The 22,763-nt window shown below is 41.9% G+C and overlaps 1 protein-coding gene across 2 annotated transcripts in view; it reads left to right on the top strand.

Annotated features, from left to right (window-relative positions):
- SPATA5 (spermatogenesis associated 5) overlaps window positions 1–22,763 on the top strand; it is a 236,514-nt gene that overhangs the window by 155,267 nt on the left and 58,484 nt on the right. For both annotated transcript variants that reach the window (XM_032997616.2, XM_032997615.2), the window contains exon 15: window positions 14,748–14,912. In XM_032997616.2, coding sequence (XP_032853507.2) covers window positions 14,748–14,912 — 165 coding nt within the window. The remainder of the gene's footprint in view (window positions 1–14,747; window positions 14,913–22,763) is intronic.

Genomic DNA, 22,763 nt, shown 5'->3' with positions numbered 1-22,763 from the left:
CTGTATTCAAAGGGCAACCGTTCATATTTTCTCATCATTAGAGGGTGGCTTTGAGTACTGATGTCCCTGTGAAGTAAGTTAGAGTAATCTAAATTTAAAATGTCTCGATACAGTTCTTGCAAATTGTAAATGCTTCAGAAAATCCAGATCAATAGAAAATAGAGATAGGTGTCTCCTTACAAGCCACGTTGCCCTTGGGCCATATCAAGCTCTGGGCACATTATTCCTAAACTGTATCCTGAACTGGGCTGTTGTCTGTCTTAAATGACACCTTGAGAGTACTACTACAGAAAGACAGATGGAGTAATCAAATGATTATGTTAAATTGACTTAAGTTCAAATCTATTTCTAAGCAGTGATTAGAGCCCAAGATAAATCTCACAGTTCAAAGTGACTCCTGAGTAAAACACTTAAGCAGCTATCAGGATCAAACACCTCTATGAACACTGAAGTTATTTCCTGTTACCACTTTGCAAATGACCAATAACTCACCAGTGAAGTTTGTTAGGAAAAACACAGTTTGTCTTTTAAATGGTGGCAGAATCAAGTATTTTTTCTGCTTGGCTAATACATTACAGTTCCCCAATGCTGATGAGTGGGATTCTGCGACACTGGCAACAGAATGGGACCGAAATGGCTTCTCACTATATTATCTGAGGAAATGTACAGCTCAAGTATGGCAATTACTTAAGTATTTATGTTTTGAAATTACTGGAGGTTTCCATAATTTGCATTCCATGAGGAGGATAGGCTTGTTCAGTTAGAAAGCTTGCACTTGTTTGGACACCTGTAAACTGAAGAAGAGTAAAACTCCCACAACACTTAACTGTAAACTGAAGAAGAGTAAAACTCCCACAACACTTAACTTCTATCTGAAGAACAAATTTATCTTAGGAGCTCAGTGTGTCTTGTTTTGGTCCTTTCTGCCTGATAACTTCATAGCTGGCATAATAATTGCAGCTTTCTAGACATTCAGGTGTTAATAAATGATAGTTTATATATGTAAAAGTGTGAAAATTGTGCAAATTAACTGTTCAAACATACCCTTTCACAAGAAAAGAAAACAATTTCTATAAATTATACTGCAAGTGAATGCAGTATAAAAAAAAAAAGGAGATACATCGATGACTTTATCAAAGAAACATAAACAATTATTGAAAAATTGATAGGAAAACGCTTTACCAGCATATATTTATATACTTTGGGAGGCCTACTAAGGAAAAAAACAAATCTTTATAACAAAAAGGTCAGAAAATAAGCAATGGTAGTATTAAACAGCTGAGCAGTGGAATAATCTATCAATTGTAGCAAATAAATGATCTCTAAGTAGATATCATCATAAAGCTCACAACATAGAGGGAAGGACTTGATACAAAAGCAAAAAACAGAGAAAACAGTAAATGAATACAGCTCTGGGAAGTGAAAAAAGCCATTGGTAAAAGAAACAGATTTTAAAGTATGGAGTCAGTAGAAAAATTGTAATTGGGAAGGAAAAAAAAAAGAGGAAGAGAAATTAAAGATGGCTTGAATTACTGTAGTAATTAATGTGATACTGTGCTTTGGTAGAAGAGTCTTCTTCTGTGCTGTTTCAGGCAGAATAAAGGGATCAGTTGAAGTTCAGTAGGACAGAAGATCATGTGCTGATCAGACTTAATCCCTACCATAACTCTACAAAACACTCATTTGAAACACCTCCCCCAATGTTTTATAACCTAGATTATACTCACGGATTTAAAGATAATATTTGACTGCGTCCATCAGGACCCCGAGTCTGTAATGTCTGAAATGACAGTGTGTTAAGAGAAGTAATTGCTTCATCAAGGCTTTGGGTCAAGGTGAAGTTTATTTGATTGAAGTACACACTGACAGGATGAATACTCCTTTATGCAGACAGTGGTATCGAGTAAAGGTGCAATCTTTTGCCTCTGCTATTTGGAGCCACTTTTCATTTAAGTGGGAAAGAGTGGGAGAGAGAAAGTTGACTCAGGTAGAACATGCATTATGTTACTTAACAAAAACCACAGCTAGGTTGTTTTCCAGGTAACCTATATCCAGCAGACACTCATGCACAAAAGAAAAAAAAAAAAAAAGAAGGTAAGTTAAAAACCAAATAGACATAATGAGAACCACAGTAATTTTCAACTCTGATAATGTGATACAAAAACAAGCTATACGCAAAACAGGCATCTTCACATTGCATGGCAGTAAGATGTGAACAAACAGGATGTCCAGCAAGAAATAGTGTAATACATCAGTGAGACAGCAGCTGCATTTACCAGCATAAAGAAGATTTAGGTGTTGATAATCCACTATTTAAAACCGATCTATGAGTCTTCCACTGAAATTTTGTTTCTACCTTAACAGTTGGATGTGAAAGCTGGAAGTCCACCAAAGGTACAGACAGACGTCTAAAAGCTTTTGAAAGTAAATGCCTTGGGGAAATAGTAGGTATTAAATGGAATGAATTTATAACAAATACTGAGATTCGGCAGGGAGTTGAACAAGTCTTAATCTCCTAAATTATCCAGAAATGAAAATGGAAGTATCTAGGATACATGGTAAGAATGAAGCCAGATCTGATGCCAGACTGTCTGCCATGGCAGGAATGCCTTCAGGCTGACTGTAGAACATGTAAAAGGGGCTGACCAAAATAATTCCTCGTTTGAAAAATGCTTAGAAATGGAGACATTACGGGTGACTTCATGATGTGGGGGACAGTCAAGGAGAAAGCCAGATGGACAATGATTGGCAGTCTCACACATGTTTGAAGGAATTCTTGGCAGCCTAGGGAGAAAATGTGAGTTGGGTGGCACCAAAGTTTTTAATCTAATATTTCATGTCTATTAGGGGCTGTAAACACTTGGCAGACCTGTAAAATGATTTCAGGACTTTTATCAGCACCACTCCAGGCCTAATGACTAGAAAGTACATATTTTAATCCCAGAGTCCAAGTTCTATCTGTCACTTGCAACTGGCAGCGGCAGTAAGCACTGTAATTTATGTAAACTCAGCACCACCCACAAGTTTCTAAGATCAACACACAAAGTGGTTTCTGCTGGTACAAGGGAGAAAACCACCAGGTTGTCTTCCTGCATCCGGGTGGAGGAAGTCAGTGATTGTCTGTTTGCAATAATAAGAGGAGGCATGTCTGCTGGGGCCTTTTCTTCAAGCAAAGTATCTTGGCTTCTGACCCAGTCAGTGCACCGCTGTTCTTAATTAGCCTGTGTCTTGACTATATTAATATCCTGGCACGTAGCTGTTTGCGATTTTATAGTCAAGCATGCAGTTCTTTGGTACTACCGACACTTTCTCAATCTCTGGAACCATGTCACCTGTGCTGGTATGCTGGTGAGATATTTGGTGACCACCTCTGGCTGTTCCCAAAACATCTTCTTCCCTGATGTGCTTGTCTGGCCCCAGAAAGGCTCCTTAGCTGTGTGGCTGTGTTTAAAGACTCATGTTGCGTGTCTGCTATTAGATCTCCTACATCAAGCAGTGCTTCCCGGCGCGCGCGCCGCTTTGCAGATGCTGGTTAGAGGCTTCATTCCTACTGTATATACCTATTTGTTTCTTTTTTTCTCCTCAATTTATAACTAAAATATTGATTAAGAGTGCATTTTTTGAAAGGGGGAGAGGGCTTCATTGGTGTTCAGATATCTGGACTGCTGGGTCGTGATTTAAAAAAACCTACAGTGTGTCTTCTGGTTGTTCCTATATCAAAAGCATCGTTGGGATTTGGGGGTCTGAACAGAGACATCCTTTGCTATTTGTTCTGCTCAGCAGGCTCCTGCCTGGCCACCAACTATCCCCTTGGCAGGGAGAAAGCCTCACTGGTGATGCCTGCCAGCCTCAGGGAGATATCCAGGATACCTTAGCTGGGCTCAAATGGTATTGGCAGCTGGATTGTACCCACTGTGTGTTAGTTACAAAGGGGCAGGAGGGCTGTACCTCCCAAAGAGAGGGGCTTAAACTAGGATTTGTTTGTTACACTCCCTGTCTTTTTGGAATATAAGCCTCAAGACAGATTTTAAAAAGGCGAGATCATCTTGGTTTCCAATCTCAGTTACAAATGAGTGGTATTTCTTATCTTGTGACTTTATTCTCTCTACGAGTTGCATGACTTTAGCTTACAGTTACTGTGACCAGTATCTACTTCATTGCTTCAAATGGTCTTCCAGAGCCATGGTAGTAAAGTAAGATCTTTCAAATAATGAAATCCAGAAACTATTTTTTTCCTGCCACAGTGTTGGCTGTAACGACGGAAAGTCATTGATTTCCTTTTGAAACTGTTTCTGAATTGTTTCCTTGATGTTGCCTGCCTCTCTGCCGATCTCCTTTTTTTCAGAGCACCTTGTTTCACATACCTGGTTTGTTCCATGAACATTTCCTTTACACTTTGTTTGTCTGTCGTTTGTTAGACAGGTCTGTAAAGTTTGGGCACAAGCCAGGTAAAGTCATCATGATTTTTGTTGTAGGGTAGTCACTGAAGTAACCAGGTGTAAGCAATACAGAAACTGATATGACAGAAGGTTACATAAAATGGATCATACAGCTTTACAAATACATATTCTTGTGTGCAGCACATTTTTACTGCCGTTTGTCACAGCCTGAAGCATTCAGTCTCAATAACTGTTTGGAGCATGTCCTGTTAACGAATCCTATGAAAACAGAATGTAGGAGATGAAAAGCTGTTACAAGGCAGGTCCTGATGGAGTTGACCTGTAGTGGATTTTTGTCATTTGAAGCTAAGTTGCCTCTCTGAAAAGAATCTCATCCCCTGCTGGTAATTTAATCAGTCAGAGCAATGGTGGTATAAAGGCATAGCTTATGTACGGAAAATATAGCATTATGCGGTAGATCATTGTTACAGTGTTCGAAGGCTTCCGAGGAGAATTGTAATATTTTGGCAGGAGATCAAAATTCTCTTTCCTACAAGGAACAGGTTTGGTGGTTGTTTTTTTTCTCTAACATGTCATTTTGAGGTTACATGGTAACATCTGTCAGAGCTATGCTAACCTCTGTCATCCAGCTGTTATAAGTGTGGTATTTTCCTTCCTTTTCCTTCTCTTTCCTCTCCTTTCTGCTTTCCATTTCTCCTCCCTCAGGAAAAACAAAACAAAACAAAAAAACCCAAACCAACAAAACCCACCTCCTTTTATACTGAAACTTCAGGTGGAATGAAGTGGTTATAAAAGCATCTGTCAACACAGGAATAGTTTGCCAAGCCAAGTATTTGGGTTGGAAGTCATGCCTTCCCAACTGCTTGAAAACAGGAAGTATCTCTGTTAAGTGATGGATAGCTCTACTTTGCTGAGAGGAAGAAAAAGCTTTTTTTTTTTTCTTTTTTTTCCCTTTCTTTTTCTTTTTTGCCTCTGGGCTAATAAATGAGTTCTGCAGTTGTTCCATGTATGTAAAGAAAGACTCCTATAGAAATATGTATATGGGTTCACAGGTCTGTGTGTGTGTATATATGTATGTGCGTGTGTGTGTGTGAATATACAAACTAAAAAAAACCCCTCCAAAACCAACAATTCACTTTGTACATGATCGGTCCCTGTCAGAAGCCAGCCCAGGCACATCTTATCCCAGCAATTCCTGTAAAGCTCTCAAAATCTGTCAGAAACAGCCTGCAGGATTGCAACGGCTCCTAGGTGATTAATTGCCAAAAGAGTCTGGTTCCAGGTTCCATTACATGTAATTGTTATCTTTTCTAAAGGGGTTCTTTTAATAAACCCCCACCCCAAAAAAGAGGGAAAAGAAAAAAAGAACTGACATTCCTGAGGTTTTGCACCTCTTAGACAGGAGCACGGAGGACTCTCTTATGTAAACGTATACTGAAGAGGGTGTGTCACGTTGTTTATTAGCTGATGATAGGTATTTTTTTTTTCCTTCAGTTAATTTTAACTTTACTAAAAATCATTTTATTAGAAATGGGGAAGGAATAGCGGCATAGCATTTAGAGGAAAAGAGTGCGAGTTCCAGTGCCTTCTCCACATCAGAACCTCTCTGTGAGAGCCAGCAAGTGGCAAAGGACTAGATCACTCCTGCTCCTTACTGAAATTTCAAGGAAACAGCCAAAAACTGGGACATCCTCTGTCTGCACGCCACTGTGGTATGACTGCTCAGATTGGACATGGGGAGAGAGTAAGATCTTGTGTCTGAAATCCCCCTTGCGAAGGAAGCCAGCGCCACAGCCCTGATCCGAGACTGCTGCTCCGCATGGGTGCAAGGACAGAAGGGCGCAGCTGCAGCCAAGCGAGCAGAAGAAGAAAGGCTGGGTGCTGTTTTTTACAGAGTTTGTGGCTTGAAAACATGTGTTTAGGTGTCCTGAAAGTATGGCAGGTTGTGGAGAATCTGCTGAATTGCTTCAGTTTTTTTCTGAAACTGTATTCACAAAGCAGGAAGGAGGAGAGCTTGATTCCCCGTTGGTGCCTCCATGTCTTTGAACACATGTAAGAGGCTTGATTTGGAGCTGAATTTCTGTGGTGCCAAACTGGAGTATCTGGAATCATATCAGTAGGATTGCTTGGATTTGCACTGCTTTTACTACATTGAAAATGTGCTCTGTTACTGACAGGTTTAGACTTTTATAGATGGAGGCCTGGGCAAAGCTTGGCTCCCAGTGAGCACTGTAGTAATTTGTGCCAACTGACCAATTTAACTGTTTGAAATATCAGGGAGGAAAAGCATGGAGATACTGGTTCTGCAGCTGCAGAGTGTCTGCCTGCAGATGTTTCTGCCAAGAGAAGTGATTGAAACTTGGTTTCTTGAGATATTTTAATCCTATCTGAACAAAACCACATAAAAACGTGCTCTGGTATTGTCTGCATGGGCCAAGGAGCACATTGTTCCTCACAGTTGTGTTTACATGGTCTCATTGCTGCAGCGAAACAAGTCTCCTCAAGTCTTTCTGCACAATTCCTCTTGAATTAGCTATATTAATCAAACTGTGTCAGTGACAGGACTGTGATGTACAGCGGTTGGGACAACGGTGTTAATCTGATTAAAAAGACGGGAATATTTTGGTTCATACAGCTTTGTGCAGGTTTGGAAATACAAGCCTAGCTTTTTGCAGAGTTTTCCTCCTTCTGCATCCACAAGCAGTTTCTTTAGATGGTGGAGAGGCAGTAACCCTACCACCCATCCCTCTTCCCTGCTGCCCCTTCTCCACACATGACCACGGCTGCTGTCTGGTGCAGGAGTGCAGCCCGTGGTGCCAGGGGGACCGGAGGAGGTGAGCTTAGGAGGAGGCAGGAAGGCACAGCAGCCTCTTCCCTGAGCTGTGTAGGCAAGATAAGGCAGCTGAATAATCGCTGGCGCTATGCGCTCGGTGCCATATCCCCAAAGGCAGAGGCACAGCTCGCTCCAGCCTGGGGCAAAAGCCCGTGGTTTGGCAGCGAGGAAGGGGCTGTGGTGCAGATGCCAGGCTGCTGTGTGCTGGGGTGTACGAGCTGGCCGTGTGGTGGTGGTGATGGTGGTGGTGGTGGTGGTGAGGGACTCAGCCCACAGTGGGACCTCACCCATGACTGACAGCAGACGTCAGGGAAAGAAAATAAAATGAAAAGCGGCTCTGAATGCCTGGGCTGTGTGGAGGCTTAGTATGCTTTCACATCAACTCTGGACATTTTTCCTTTCTTGAAGCACATCTAGCACTGCCTATTTATACCTTAGTTATTTAAGTAACTCTAATATCTGTTTAAAATCAGTACTGTTAGTGGAAATGGCTGATTTGCTGTGAAACATGCAGAAGCAGGGTATGTCATTCAAGCAAGTCATGCCAATGGTTTCTGTTGAGTCAAGGCAATTCCTTCCCCAGTTTCATTTTATAAGGAAAGATGAATTTGTTATTTTTCTGCATACTGGAACTGTAAGGTAAACTGTATTTTGCTGTAACAGCTAAGAGACTGATCTGTAGTGATAGCTGAAGGTGTTAGTTCCTGTTGGTAACCAGCAAATAGAGCAATTCCAGAAGATAAGTTAAATTACACAGAAAACTTTCCCTCTGTTGATGAGACGAACTGGAAATGGGTATAATCAGTGGTTGAAGGAAGAGGATTAACTAATGGTAGTAGACCTGGAGGATAAACAAAGTGAGTAGATGAATCCTACACAAGCAGGGGCATTTGACTGCTTAGCAGTGAAGGACAGATTGCATTCTTATTTTTCAGATGGTTAACTCTCTGTATTGCTTCATCTTGGTTTGCACTCAGATGATATATACTGTCACTGTTGGTTTGCTGTTTGTCGGCGTATCAAACCAATCTCTGCCTTTAATTAGTACTTCTGGTTAATGCCCGAGTAAAACGTTCCCGCTGTGCTCACTGCCACTTGATGGTGTGCATTCTTCCTGAACACCTGCTGTCAAACCTATCATGTCTTTTCTTGTCAACTTGCACAATGCTCCAGGTCTTGAGCAAGACTGACATGATGGAAGGGTTGTACAGCCTGATTTTTAGAAATCTATGTGGAAGGTGAAGTCTTTGCATAGGGACTGATAATAAAAGAGTGCAACATTTTGTAAGAGCTAGTTTCCAACAACATCTAATAAAATTCTGTTTGTGACTGCAGTTTTTGAAGTAGTGGATATACTGTAGGTTAAAGCAGCAAACTGCTCCACCCTTGGAGGAATCGTAGATGTTGTGTAACGACAACAGAGAGTAATCTGCAAAAATCTTGGGAGAAGTACAAGGGTGGTGACCAGCAAACAAGTCATCAAAGGGGGGAACTGGTTAGAGATGTTGGCATGTGCTGATGGTGGTGACAGACATTGGCACAGAAGGAAGAAGGTGGGGAGCAGGAAGAGTGTGGGGAAAGGGGCTCTTGGCAAGAAAAAAGCAGTATCGCTTAACTCGGGAGCCTGTAATTACAAGACTCCAGTCTTGTGACACAGCAAATAAGTGTGTCACCTGAAACAGAGGAATTCAAGGTTGCCTCCTGAAGCAGCTCATGCCAGATGGAGTGGGAATAAAAATCTTGTGGGACAATAGAACTTAGCTCTCTGTTTGACTGTGTTTTATTTAGTTCTTAATAGTGACACTCTGATGTGGCTTTTCCCCTCAGCACCTTCTAATTTTGATAATTAATCCATGGTTGCAAAAAGCCTCCAGTAGCCTGTCTAGCAAACAGGATGGATGAGCTTCCAATACTTGAAACTTCCAGAGATCCTAAAATGCCAAGTGCTTCCTGGTCTGTTCTGTTGGGAGTGTGAACTGCTCTGTCACAGGGTGAGAGCAAAAATATCAGGCACCAAAGTGAGCCTCAAAAGTGTAGGAAAAGCACCTTTATGGTACCTAACTTCACTCCTGCAAGAGGTAAATGTGATGGCACAAGAAGGCCCTTTCATCAGTGTTAACAAATTCACTTTCTGAGCTTGTCTTTTACTTTCCACTTGCAACATGTCTGTCCTGGCGTGTGGGCAAAAGCACTGAAAGGATATCACAAACAGTGACTGCCTGCTCAGATGACAGGAAGAATATGAATGGCTTTAAAATGCTTTAGATATGTTCAAATACTGTAATGATGAATGTAAAAGAATTTGCACTACCAAATTAGATTACAAGATATAGAGTACCTCTCATATTCAGGAGTCTTTGTAAGTAGGGACCACAACCAGGGTTCACAAATAGCAATTGTTAATTTAAATTGTAAGGATTTAGTAGTTGCAAAGGAAACAGATTGTTCTGTTATTTCCAGTCCTCTCATTTTCATCTGTGGTCTAATCCCAATGGACTCCAAAGGCAGGATTAAATTTTTAGCTGCATTTTTTTAGGTTCTGCATTAAAATAAATGCATTTACTTGAAAGGAAATGTCTTAAATTTAGGATAAAAATCTGTTCCTGCTTGTGGAGATTGATTGCAGCAGAGAACATGCAGTAACATTGATTCTCCAGATGAACTTCATTACCTGCTGAACCTGCTTGCTTTCTCTTACACACCTCAACATGCCGTTTACTGTGCAGCTTATGTTTTGCTTTGCAAGTTATATTTTGCTAATGCAAATGTTGTCAGTTTGCCACTGTTTTAAAAAAATGTATTTATTTTTTCTAATGTCAGGTTATCCTCTTGCACCATTTATATATGATGTTTTGTTATAAGATCTGATTAAGAATGATTTTGATGAGTTAGGCATGGCTGTAGAAATATGCTAGTAGGAAAGCTGTTTCTTCTATCCCACAGAAAGTTCTTCAGCTGGATGTGCTTCTGCCAGTATTGTTATTCTGCATTGTTTGACAATGTGGTTATTGAAATGGCCAAGTATCCTTCAAAAAGCTAACTAAAGATGGATGCTTTTAAAAAAATAAGGAAAAGAGAGGATGAAAATTAGCAAAGCCCTAAGGTTAATTCTAGTCCATTCTTAACAGGAACCACAAATATTTTCCTGGCTTTACCTATTTAAGTTTTCTTTCCTGAAATAATTATCTTCATAATTGCACACAAAATACACATTTTTGAACTAGCTATCTTTTCCAATGATATGTTTTGAAGTAATACTCTATTTTAACTACCAGAGAATTTAAGCATTTCTTGTTGAAAGAGGAGCAGTTCCTTCTTAATTAAAATGTGGTTTTGCTATTGATGATATTATGTATTTCATGACGATTATCCCACTTTCCAAGTGCTCCCCTGAGGAATATTGTATCTGTATACCACTAGTAACCTTTCAGTGCCTGTGCACTTAGACCCCTTTTGTGACTGTTGTGGTAACAACAAAAAAATTACATAAACTTGCAAAAGAATTGCTTAATAGTATGAAGTATTCTGGTTTCTACCAAAACCCCAATTACTTAATTTTGTGCCCTTTCTGGCCTACATAAATTATGCAACCCTCACATCTCAACATCTGTGAATTATGTAGCTCTGCGCACACATCAATTAATTTTGGCCCCATCAACTTCCCACCTTCTGTGTGCTGCTCGCCTCAAATCAGTTTTGCATCTCCCAGCCGCAAGCGGTTAATTTTGTACTCCCAGCAGCTCATATCTGCCTGAACCTGCAGCTCAGCTTCAACTCTTCACCCTCCCCCACCTGCCTCTCCTCCTGCTCAGCCAAGCCACCACCTTCTCCTGCCAAATTCCTCCTCCTCCAGCTCAGCAGCGAGGATCAATCCCAGGCGGCTTCACCTCCCGCCTCGCCAACGGGTCAGCGCCGGATCCCAGTGTGGCCCACGGGCTGCGGGGCTGGTCCGGAGGTGTCTTGGGTGTCCTTATCGCTCCCCTCCTCACGATTTCCAAAGTGCAAACTGCAAGACTGAAGCTCCATCTTCTGGAACAGCCTGTGAAAGTCATGGCGCGCTTGGAGCGACTACCTCCAAAACTCTTCCCGTGGGGAAGCTTGCATCATGTGACACCCTGCTGAGAAGAGAAATACCTTCTAGGTCTGTAAAGAAAGCAGCGTTGAGGAAAAAGGTAGTGCCAGCAGGAAACCTCAAACTCAAAAGTACTGCTGCCAGCAGCAGAAGTAAGCATGACCTGGGCCTTGGTGTTGAAGCTGACACCGCTGCTGCAGGTGTCCACACCAAATGCCACAGCAGGCTTCTCTAAGCAACCCAGAAAGAGCTCGTTTTCCTCCAGAGGAAACTTCAGTGTGCAAAAACATCAAGGGGGACATCTTGTTCCCTTATTACCAACCTCTACGTGCAGCTCAGTCCCGGCTCCTGAATTATTTTGGCCAAAAAGGAAAAGTATCTCCATGAGAAGAATGCAGAGAACAAAAGTCTGAGGGGGCAACGTGGTCTCCTGCAAACGAGAACGGCCTCGACTTGCTGTTGCTTTCCAATTGCTTTCAGACCAGTGGGCAGCAGAGCCGCTCTGCAACCCACCTATGGCCTCTCACTGGGGATTTTTCCTCCAGTAATATAGAACGGATCAAGGCAGGCCCCTTCCTCACTCTCTCCCTCGGCTTTTAGTTCCTCAGGAGCTTAGAGGGGAGGGGGCCGGTGGCTTGCCAAAGGGACAGCGAAGCGAGGAGCAGCCGGGCTGTGCCCAGGGTCACCACATTTCCCATCTGACTGGACTGTTGAGAGAGCTGGTGGAGACCAGCTCTCAGTTCAATCTGCTCTTCTCTCCAGGGGCTGGAGGGAATTTGACTCTTCTCTCAAGTGAGGTTACGGCATATTTTCTCTTCTCTCCTTTTTGTCTATGTCTAAGCAGCAAGCTCTGCACACACTGACTTGTGCTTTTTTTGTACAGTTCCCAGCACATCTGGCCATCTTGGACAAGGTCCCTAGGCCTGCTTGTAGCAAAAAGTAATGATAGCGTGTTAAAAACTTGGGCCTCCAACTATGATTATATATAAAATGCAAAGCATTTGGGACAGACTAGAGGAAATACAGTTTTTAGTAACTGAGAAAAAAAAAAAAAAAAATTTCACTCTTTTACATATGCAGTTGCGCTCTGCAAACGTGGGTGCTCCGTTGTGTTAGAAGGCTGTGTCTCAGAACTGAAAGCCGATGCAACACAGGGGAGCGCTTGCTCCCAGCTGATTGGCATCAAACACTTTTCCTGCCTCACTTGCACAACAGCCGTGGTCATTCATCAGTGTGAAGCTAAGCTGGCTGTAGAAAACACTCTAATTATCTAGGCGTCCTGATTAAACCTGCCTTGATTTAAAAGATGCACACCACCGTACTCATGTGAACATTTCTTGTTTCTTCTAAATAATAGAATTAGCTATGGGCATTTCCTTAAGAGCACGCAGAATGCAATTGCAGTATAATTCCTCTCCCTCCAAGCCTAGTCTTGAAGCATGCAAATTTCTCTTTCAAGTGTCTTGGCAAAAAATGGCAATATCCTGATACACAGATGATTTAGACACTGAATTACACTCTGGTCGAGTTACCATTGGTGAGTTGAGTTCTTTGCTGAATATGTCAAGAGTGCTGTGCAAAGTGGCACAGTCTTGTGAGGAAATACCAGTGGATGGCTTGCTTCTCGCTCTCTTTTGTAGGGTCCCAGCGTTGGCCACTGCTGCGGACAGGCTACTGGGCTGAACACAGACTTTTAATCTTCCCAGCACAGCCTTGCTATATCCTTACATAGCTTGATGCAACACACCGCAGGGCCGTGCACTTTCTGCTGTGTATTTCCATGTTCTGTTTTAAAAATAACAAGACATCTCTTAACATTCAGGATACATTTTTCCACTCTGAAGCACCACAACAGTCTTTTTAAAGAAACACTAGGAAGGGTGTTAACTTGATCAATGCTGTGCAGGAAGGAAGGCTCTTTCCTACTATTTTTTCAGCATGACTTTCACTGACATGATCAGGCTGGGAAAAGACTTATTGGCTGACAGCCCAGGACAGCCATGCAATATCTCTAGTCATCTGGAACTCAAACTACTCTGCCCAAGGGAGAACCATAACATAAAAACAATTTAGGTTACATGCTGAATCTTATAAACATTGTTCAGCTTTTAAAAAATAGTTTAAATAGTATTTATGTGCATTCGCTATGCACAGGTTTTGGGTTTTTTTTCAAATGTCAAGTGAGAAAGGCTGGGAGGGTTTTTACTTTTTTACTGTAAATGGTTTTCAAAAATCTTGGAGATTTTTAGAAATATAGGGGAATGAGCTTCCTCTCTTCTCATAAATTTAAGAGCTTGGCTTCTCCTATGTATCTGCTATAATTGTTTTATATATAGATAATGTTTACCTTTTGACCTCATCCGGAAAGCATAGAGTCACAGAAGTGCTGGATGGGGTGGGGGGGCATCCAGAGGCCCCGTGGTCCCACTCCCCCACAACACGGGACTCTCGCCAGCGCCAGATCGGGGAGGACTTGGCTTTGTCTGGCCAAGCTACAAGCCCAAGGACAAGCTTCCGCAGCCTCCCCAGTGACCTGCCCCAAGGCTGTGCTTCTCTTCTAGATATTTTTTTTCCTCCCGTCCATTCTGAACCCTCCACACTGCCCTTGGTGGCTGTTGGCCCCTCTTGCGTCGTCTGTTGCTGCTGCCCAGAGTTTGCTCTGTCACCCTCCCGCCTCCCCAGGGTATATATAATCTGAGTAAGACTGGGAAACCAAAGTGCAAGGGCCAGTATACGTGTATGAAACAGCAGAGTTGGGGGCCTTAGCTTGTAACTGTAGTCATCTGTTGAATTTTCACTTGTCTTGTGGCAGAAGAGGAGGACAAAACAGTTTTTTTCCAACAGCTCAAAGCTGATGCTAAAAGGTATTAACTGTAGTGCTTTTGCACGTCTGTGGTTTTTTATCTCCCTTTTTGAAGCTGAGCATCACTGGCCTCTGTCTATCATTAACCTTATTTTGCCTAAAAAACTGTTGGAGTAATCTTCCCTTCTGTAAGAGTGTACAGCAACATGAATCCAGAATATAAATTCCACTTCAAAAATCTTCTTTTCTTCATTTGTTGTCTTGATTGAAGATCTGAACTTGGGACATGTCCATTGCCACCTCTCCTTCTGCCAAGTCCTAACATTCCAGCACACCTTGCAACAAGCCTAGAATTATTATTTTAGGAAAATTACTGTAGTTACTTTATGATTCTTTTTTTCTATTAACTGGTATTTCTTGAGCTGAGTAGCCTTACTGTCTTTTCAGCAACTGATCCATTCTGATGTAGGAGAACAACCTCTCTTGCGCATAGCTTGATTGTTCTTGTACAGCTTCTTGCTTTTGCTGAAATTGATGATTATTTGGTGGCATTGGGTTTTTTTAATTGAGTAATGGTTTTTACTTTCTTGATGTGATGTGCCATGCGCTATAACTTTTCCTGTGATGCTTTTATTGCAGGCCTTGCTGAGACCAGGACGAATAGACAGAATGATCTATGTGCCATTGCCAGATGCAGCCACTCGCGGGGAGATCTTCAAACTTCATTTTCAGACCATGCCAGTCAATGATGAAGTCTGCTTATCAGAGCTCGTTCAGCACACCCAGAAGTACTCAGGAGCAGAGGTAAAACTTTCTGAATGGTAATGGCCACGGAGTCGGTGTACAAAGTTTTGTTTTTAAAATTGAAATCAAGTATCATCCAGGTATCATCCCTTGAGTCTTCTCAAAGTGGCGGTGTGAATTATGAAAGAGAATGTTTGAGAGATTTCTGTGTTTCTGCTTGGAAAACAGAATACAGTCTGGGGCTTTTTTCCTTCAAGATCTCCGTCTGAGGATTGTTGCCGGGGAAGGGCCTCTTCCAGGGTGAGCCTTAGTATGATCACGGGTGGTCTCATTAAGGATGTGCTGCCAGGAGGAGTGGAGGGAGGTGGGGGCGAGTGCCTCCAGACTGCCCAGACAGTTCACCTGGGCCTCCCCAGGGGATCTTTTGCATTTAGGATTGTGACTGAGAGCCTCAGATGGAGGGAGGAGAGACGGAGTTATGAGACAGTGTAGGGGAATTGCAAGGGAGCCACTGGTCACTTTGAAGCTCGTATTTTCTTATTCCATATAATCAAGACCTCACAGCAGCATGTATTGTTATGGATCGTTGCTATGAGTTAGTTAGTCAGCTTCTGACAATGGATATCAGACAATTATTTCCTGTCCTGTGTAGAAGGAGAGACTTTCTCAGATGCTGCTGCCTGGCAGTTATAATAAGCATTGGTACGTTAGCGTTCAACACTCCGCTCCCTGAACATTATTCATGTCAGTGTCTTGTGAAAGGATATTTAATTCTTTCCTCATTTTGATTAATTGAAAGTAATTGTATTACTTCAAAAATTCAAAGAATGTTCCTAAGGTTGCCAATTCGAGCTCTTAAAAGGTATGAAAAACCGGAATTAAAATTTCCACCTTACTGTAGCCAGTCCTGGTGTATGCATTATCGCGCCATCTTTAATGATGTAGTCACCTTCTACTTTTTCCATAGCAGAGTGGAAAATGTGATGTGCTTACCTCGGCTCCACCATCTTTCTTGATGTTTACAAAGGGCAGGGAAATAAGTTAAACTTTTGCCTTGTTCTAAAAGAAAGAGTGACTGTGGAGTATACGTGTGATTCCTGTAGTGGTGAAGGTGCTTCTTAACTGACTGGTCACTGGATATGCTCTCCCAGGCAAGACTTTTGCTCATTTAGCTACCACTTAAATGCAAGTATGTTGTAAAATGTTGCATTGCCTCTGGCTGGCGAGGGTACTGGGGTGAGTGCTCCAAGCCCAAGGGATGGGGTCGGACCTTGCCATACGCAGGAGCAGTGTCTGGGCTAGCCTCCAGGCTCATTCCGGGAAACTTTGTCACAGCAGACACCAAAGTCAAACCTGCAAGAGCTTTCCTCCTCCACGGCACAGGACAAACTGTGCTCTAGGAACAAATGAATGAAAGCTGTGCAGTGAGCAAAGCTGTTTTGTGTAGCACGTCTTTTTGCTGCAGAATGTGGGATCTCATAATGAAAAAAGGGCAATAATAAAAAGGATTTCAGGCTTAAATGTTGGTCTGGAAAACTGTCGCAGCTCTACTGCCTCCACGCTTTGGAGTAGTGACTTGAAACAGTACAGTGTTTTTACCCAGATGTCAGTGATAGGACTTTTGCCGCCCTGGGAAAATTTATCTGCCTCTGGCTGTGTTACAAGCCTGCAAAAACATAAATATAAACATATCCTGTGTTGTGTATGGAAACTGTCTTCTTACTAGGCAACGACTGTAATGCTTGTATTTCAGAAATCCCAAGCATATGGGGATTTCCTTTGGATCTGGATCAGCTGAGGCTCTAACGGTGAATTCCTGTGCCTAGTTGATAATGAGTCACAAATGTCTTGGTGCTGGCTTTGTACAGAACCAAAAATAAGTTAATGGGTCATTGAGTGCAGCTACAGAGTAGTTGGAGGGGGAAAAATGCCTGCCTGTTTCTAATACGGCATGTCTCATGAATTTTGTTCTTTGGCATCATTCAAAGAATTATAATAACTGGGATGTAAAGAGTAAATACAGAAAAAGCCTCAGTCAGTGTTCCTTGGAAGAATATATAAAAAGTCTTGACAGTTGGCACGCACAGTGGCCCGTTTCATTAAAGCCTTTTCTTCCTAGTGTCTCCAGCTTCCCAGCTTTACAAATAGTTTCCGCTGTTGAATAGTAAGTTCCCATTCCACTGTTCTACCCTTTGTTTAGAAAAAGAAATGGAAAATGCTTGGTTTTGTGACTAGAAGCTGCTGTATGAATAGGGAGTTGCGTGTAAAGATGAGTTGAATCATCCTGACATGAGCTGAATAAACAGCAAGTAAAGTGGATAGTTCAGTATGCATCTGGCTTCCAACTTGGCCTTTTTTCAGATCAGATATTTGTATTTTTTTGCCATCATCACTTATGACCAGTTATCTCTATTCACCTGCTGGATGTACGTTTCTCTTAATGAGTAACTTTAAAGATATATCAAGATAGCAAAATAGGGTGATTACTTCCCACTGTTTCATGTGAGAGAAGATGGAAGATAATTTATGAGGGTGAATTACAATTTCCTTCTCTCATGTGTAAGTGAAGTTTAATGTATTTAGAAAAATAAGTGCATTACAGGAGCAATTTCTGTACAGTAGCTTTTATTATGCTAATAGTATAGGTCAAACAAAGCCTCAGCTCTCTAGAAATATTTGGGTTTGAGTTCGATCTTCATTTCCAGGCCCTTCTGAAGTAGTGCTCTGCAGTGGTGCTTGAGGCTTTTCTTCTGGGATGCTTCAGTATCTGTAAATCAGGAAAGTAAGAAATTGTTTTTAGAAGTTTCTGAATAGCAAGGTTTGGCCTCGGTGCTGGTGTTGGCACCAAGGATCATTCCATTCTCCCTCTAAGGCAACTTCTTCAGCTGCATCTCTGCCCTGAAGGTATCTGCCTTTTCCCAGGACCACCTCAGCCTCTTTGCAGATGAGCCGGTGGGACCGAGCCATGCGTGGTGGAGCTCTGGTTGCTGCAGGGGCAGCTCGGCAGTAACCACACGCCTCCTTTGCCCTCGCACGCAGGCCGCCGGGTTTCACGGGCATGCTGGAGGAGCACTCAGGACTGCTCTTGTCTTTGCTCCCAGCTTTTTTTTCTAGGAAATTTCTACTGAAGGCTGTGCCTGGGCAGCTGGCGCCTGGCATGGTTCAGCAGGAGGCTGTGCTGTGCTGCGCCGCGCCGCTGGCCTCACCAGCACCTCCGGATGCTGTAGCATTAGCAAGGAGCACTGGTAGGCGTGGAGGAGAAGCCTCTAGTCCTTGAAAGTAATAAAAAATGGTTAAAACAACAAGTGTCGTGCTGCATCTAAACTTTTATAAGATTTATTCTAGTGTTCCTGCATTTTATTTCGGGAAAATTGCAGGAGATCCAACTTTTATAAAACAGGTGATTTTTTTTTTTTTTTAATGGTTTTATGTAACTGGGATATCTTCACTCAAAGATTGTTCAGTTTGATCATAGCATTTTCACTGTTATACTTCATGCTGAGAAGCTTTATCTGCTTGATTTCTCGCTGGGCTTTCTATGAAGTATGATTAATTAAAGATCCAACCACAAAAGTATTTAAAAGCAGTGTTTCAAAGTGCAAGCAGTGTGAGTTCTTTGGGGCTCGTTTGCTTGCCTTCGTGATGCTGCTACAGCCAGTTTGCTTTAGGAAAGATGGGCTTTCCACAAATTCAGGTGCTCTATTTTTTTAATTAGGGGTTCAGATTAGGTTTTTCATAATTATTGGCTGCTCTCTGTTGTAACAGAAGACACCAGTAGTCTCAATGCACTTTCTAGTGCAAATAAGAACAAAATCACAGGGACAGTATCTGATAGGAAATTGCTTGTCCTGTAATTTTTAAATTATACACTGTCTCAAACAGAAAAGAAGAAAGGTTGTAGCTGGAAGATGTCTTGGCCTAGCAGAAGGACATCCACCTTTATAAATGCAAAGACCGATGTATTTATTAGAACTGTGTGTGGGGAAAAAAAAAGACTGTATCATTTGCCTTTACAAATTAAGTGGAAGGAGTGTGTCTGCCTTCAAATCTTTGGAGCTTGCTCTGTGAAGAGGGGTAGGCAAGGGATGAAGACAGTGTTTCCCCACTGTAGAAGTATTTTGTTCCAGAAAATAGGTGATAAAAAGGAAAATAAACCCAGTAGAGTGAAGGACCTTGCTTTTTTGCCCAAGCCCCAGTCAGATTATGTTTGTTACAGTTTAGAAGGCAGTAGCAGGTAGGGAGGTCTTAGGCAGAAACTGAAATCAACTGTTGGGTTCTATTGAGTTTAAAGTTGGTTAGAAGTAATAAAAAAAATAAATATTCTGGATATGATGACAGTATTCTGAAGACAAGTGTGCTTATAAAAGTAAGCTAATGAGACTGACTGCTTTTAAATTGGTAGAAAGCAGGTCATGGTGAAAGCGAAGGCTGGCATTGTTTCTATAGTATTATCAGTTTCCATGCTTACAGGACACAATAGTAAAGAGGGAATCTGGGAACTTGTAAATCTTTCACTGGTTCTTAGTCGGAGTAGAGTAGTTAATGTAAAAAATATCTTTCTCACTTTGCAATAACTTTCAATGGGAACACAGAGAATGAAGGGGGGGGGGAATGGGGAAAGCAAGCCAATGAAGGTTTGCTCTGGCTCAAATCAGAGCATATTTGATGCCAGAAAGGATCTCTGCAGCAGCACATTAGCTCAAATTAACTAAAGCCTTTAACTCTTAAAATATGTATTCTAAAACATGCATGTTCTTGTTTACCAGATATTGACATATTTAAACTTTAATAAAAAAGCATGCCAAAAAACCAAAACTTCCCCAAATACTTTTTTTTCTTATAGAGGAAGGTACCAACTACAAAAAAAAGTGAGGATGCGTTCCATTGTAGGTGTACAGGAGGGTAAACAGTCCTTTAAGAGATTGTGAAAATTTGTCTTTTTAGCAGAGAGCATCTACAGTAAAGGTGAGAGAGGGCTTGGATGTAGTGGGTGGTGGAAAAGGACATCTGACAAATTAGGATGTGTTATCTTCTTTACATCTAGTTTTCCATGAAGGGAAAGATCTTCTAAGGTTAAGGGAAAGGCTTTCTGCCTAACATTAAAAAAAGAAAAAAGATGAAGTTTCTGTGTGGGTAAAAAAAAAAAAAAAGTAGACCCTTCAAATCATGTCCTGGCTGAAAATATATTTGTTTCTTTTGTGCTCAGTTTTACTAGATGCAGAGCATGTTTAGTTCCCATTGAATTCAGCAGGCATTGAAGGTGCTCAACACATTATGCCTTGGGATCGGACCCTCAGATTTTGAACTTCTAAGATACCTCCAAAAAAATACATCTTATCAGAAATGTGTGATTTGAAAATACAGTTTGTTAGTTAAAACATCTGTGACTGAAATGACTCTGGCCTGACTCTGTTGGACAGCCTTTCCTTCTGAAGGAGTTCTCTTTAGCTCCACACCAGGATACAGTAGTACAATTAAATTCAGTTTTCAAAGTGAGGAACGCCATCAGATTGAAGCACAGCAAGATTAAGGCCTCAGATGAACCTCTGAAGTTTTTCTTGGAATGATGCATAGGATCTGGTAATTTATAGCACTTATTGAAAAGTGAACATTTTTGTGTGGGTGGGTGAGGAAAAGAGACTCAGCCTTCATCCAATATGGGTAGTACGGGATCACCACCTTCCTACACACATTTATCAGTGCTGAGGATGCGTTTGGCACAGGTGGCTGGAAGGTGAGGAAATACCTGGCATTCAGAGTGTTTTCCGAATGTCAATGTTTGGGATAAACGAGATGAATCACCGGAAAGGAAATAACTAACTAGACAGGACTTCCCATGGGATTTTGCTTACTGCTGGTCTTGCAAGAACCTCGTACGTGCAGAATGTGCTTGGGCAGACTGGGAACGAGGGGAGTGTGAACGTCCGGGTAATCACTCATTGGCACGGTGGTGCCGAACCGCAAGAATTTGTGGCGTTACGCTGCCTCTCCCTGCTCTCCTTTTTAGTCACTTCAGAAAGATCTGGTTCCCCTCATGCATTTTGCAGAGATGGGGTGGGGGGCTTGTTGCCCTAAGTAGGCTGATTTTCATCACATCTTGTCTCAGCAGAGACCCAATAAAGTACTGTGTGCGTTCACCCTATGAGTATATAAAGCATGGTTGGCAATTAGCGTGTTTATGCAAAATGTAAGGTTTGGTATACAGGAGATATTTGCACTGAAAGTTATGAGTGGCTAGCTCATCTGGGAAAGAACATTTTATCCTTCAGTGAGATAATGATTTGCTAATAGTTTAATCAAGCAGAGGAGATTTAATGCATCTGGCTGAAGGGACATTAGCGTTTCCGAAAAGGTCAGACCCATTAACAGCTCAGGAGGATACAGTCGAAACTGCTTCCTGAGTAACTCAAAGAACAGTGATCCTCACAGGAACTTGGGGAAAATGCCAGAGGGAATTTGAATGAGCCCCCAAGTGAGCACCAGACAGTGTTGAGGTATGAGATTTAGCCTGCTTCTCAAACCTGAGATTTTCTTCCTGCCTACAGCCCAAAGAGCTGAACATTTTGATTCCTTAAATGCTGAAACTGTTAGGGTGCAGAAACCTCACAGCTAATTTCAGTATGTTTTTTTTCTTCCTTTCTGTGTCGTTATTAACTATTTTAATGGCATCGTCCACCCAGGTTCTGTAAACGAGCACTTGGGTTTGCTTTTGTCCTCCCTGTGCCTGTGGAGGGTTGTTTCTTGTTGCATGCCTGCGTGGGGGAAGAGCCTGCAGTAGGAGCATCACTTGTGTCGGGGGTGCGCAATCCTTCACCGATGGGACTGCTCACTCCTGAGAGCTTTTATAAAACGGCTGTAGTTTCACCAAACCAGCCGAGGCCATTTTACCAGCAGCTCTGACTGTGCTGTTTGCCTCCCTCCCCTGCCCTTGCCTTCCCTTTTCCATGCTACCTTGTGCACGGTGGAGTTACCAGGAGCTCCGTTTTGTTGAGGATGGCAGAGGGGAGTGTGTTGCCAGCACAGCCGGGGACTGTTGAGCTGTCACCGAAACACAGGCTTAGAAAAGAGGGACCTAGCCTGCTACTCTGTCAGCCGGCTTCACTTGCCTTCTGCTCTTGCCTGTGGCTTTCCTGCTTTATTGTCCTGGCTTCGGCTGTAATTCCCAGCAATGGAAAAACATGTTGCTCTTTAAAAGCAGATGGGAATTCATTTCTGAAGGAAAAAATATGTCTCTTTAGGCTACTGCTATTGTTTTCTTTTAGTTTTATTTTTTGCCTGTGAGTTATTTCTAGCAACTTTTAATTTAATTCATTATTCTTTTTTTTTTTTAATCAGCGGGGATTATTCTTCAGTGTCTTAAAGCACATGCTTTCAGTATACCAGTGATCACAAATGGGGGTATATAACGTTCAGAGTGAAAATTGCATTTGCAATTATCAGTAAGGAATTGAAAGTACTGGTTTATTTCTGCCTTTTGAAGTGTTTTCATTTATGTAATACAAATGCTTGTATTGGTTCAGAGTGGTAAAATTTTCTTTTATGTTAAAAAAAGGAAAAGAAAAAAAATTAAGCACTTTTTCCTCACACTGGCCTGTTTTTCTGATTTAAACCTGTAGTGCTGGCACTTGATCTTGTAAGTTATGATGTGTCACAGGGTATGTGGTTAAAAGTGAGCTTGCTGCTTTGAGTTCAACTCAACTCTAGTCCTAAAGTATAACACAAGGTATACGAATTAGAGAAAGTCACCAAAATGTCATTGCACTTCACAGAGAATTAATTCCTGATCCTTGACTCTTATACACCAACTTCAGACTCAGATCATCAGTGTAGTTGCTATAAATGCTGGATATGTCTTAGTACCTTAGTAAAAAAATACATCTGAAGTTTTTTCTTTCATTTGCCATGAGACCA

This window comes from Tyto alba, unplaced genomic scaffold (assembly GCF_018691265.1).
Source record: "Tyto alba isolate M040663 unplaced genomic scaffold, T.alba_DEE_v4.0 Super-Scaffold_23, whole genome shotgun sequence".
NCBI classification, from domain to species: Eukaryota; Metazoa; Chordata; class Aves; order Strigiformes; family Tytonidae; genus Tyto; species Tyto alba.
The sequence above is the reverse complement of the archived record's forward strand: the minus strand, read 5'-3'. Positions and strand labels throughout refer to the sequence as shown.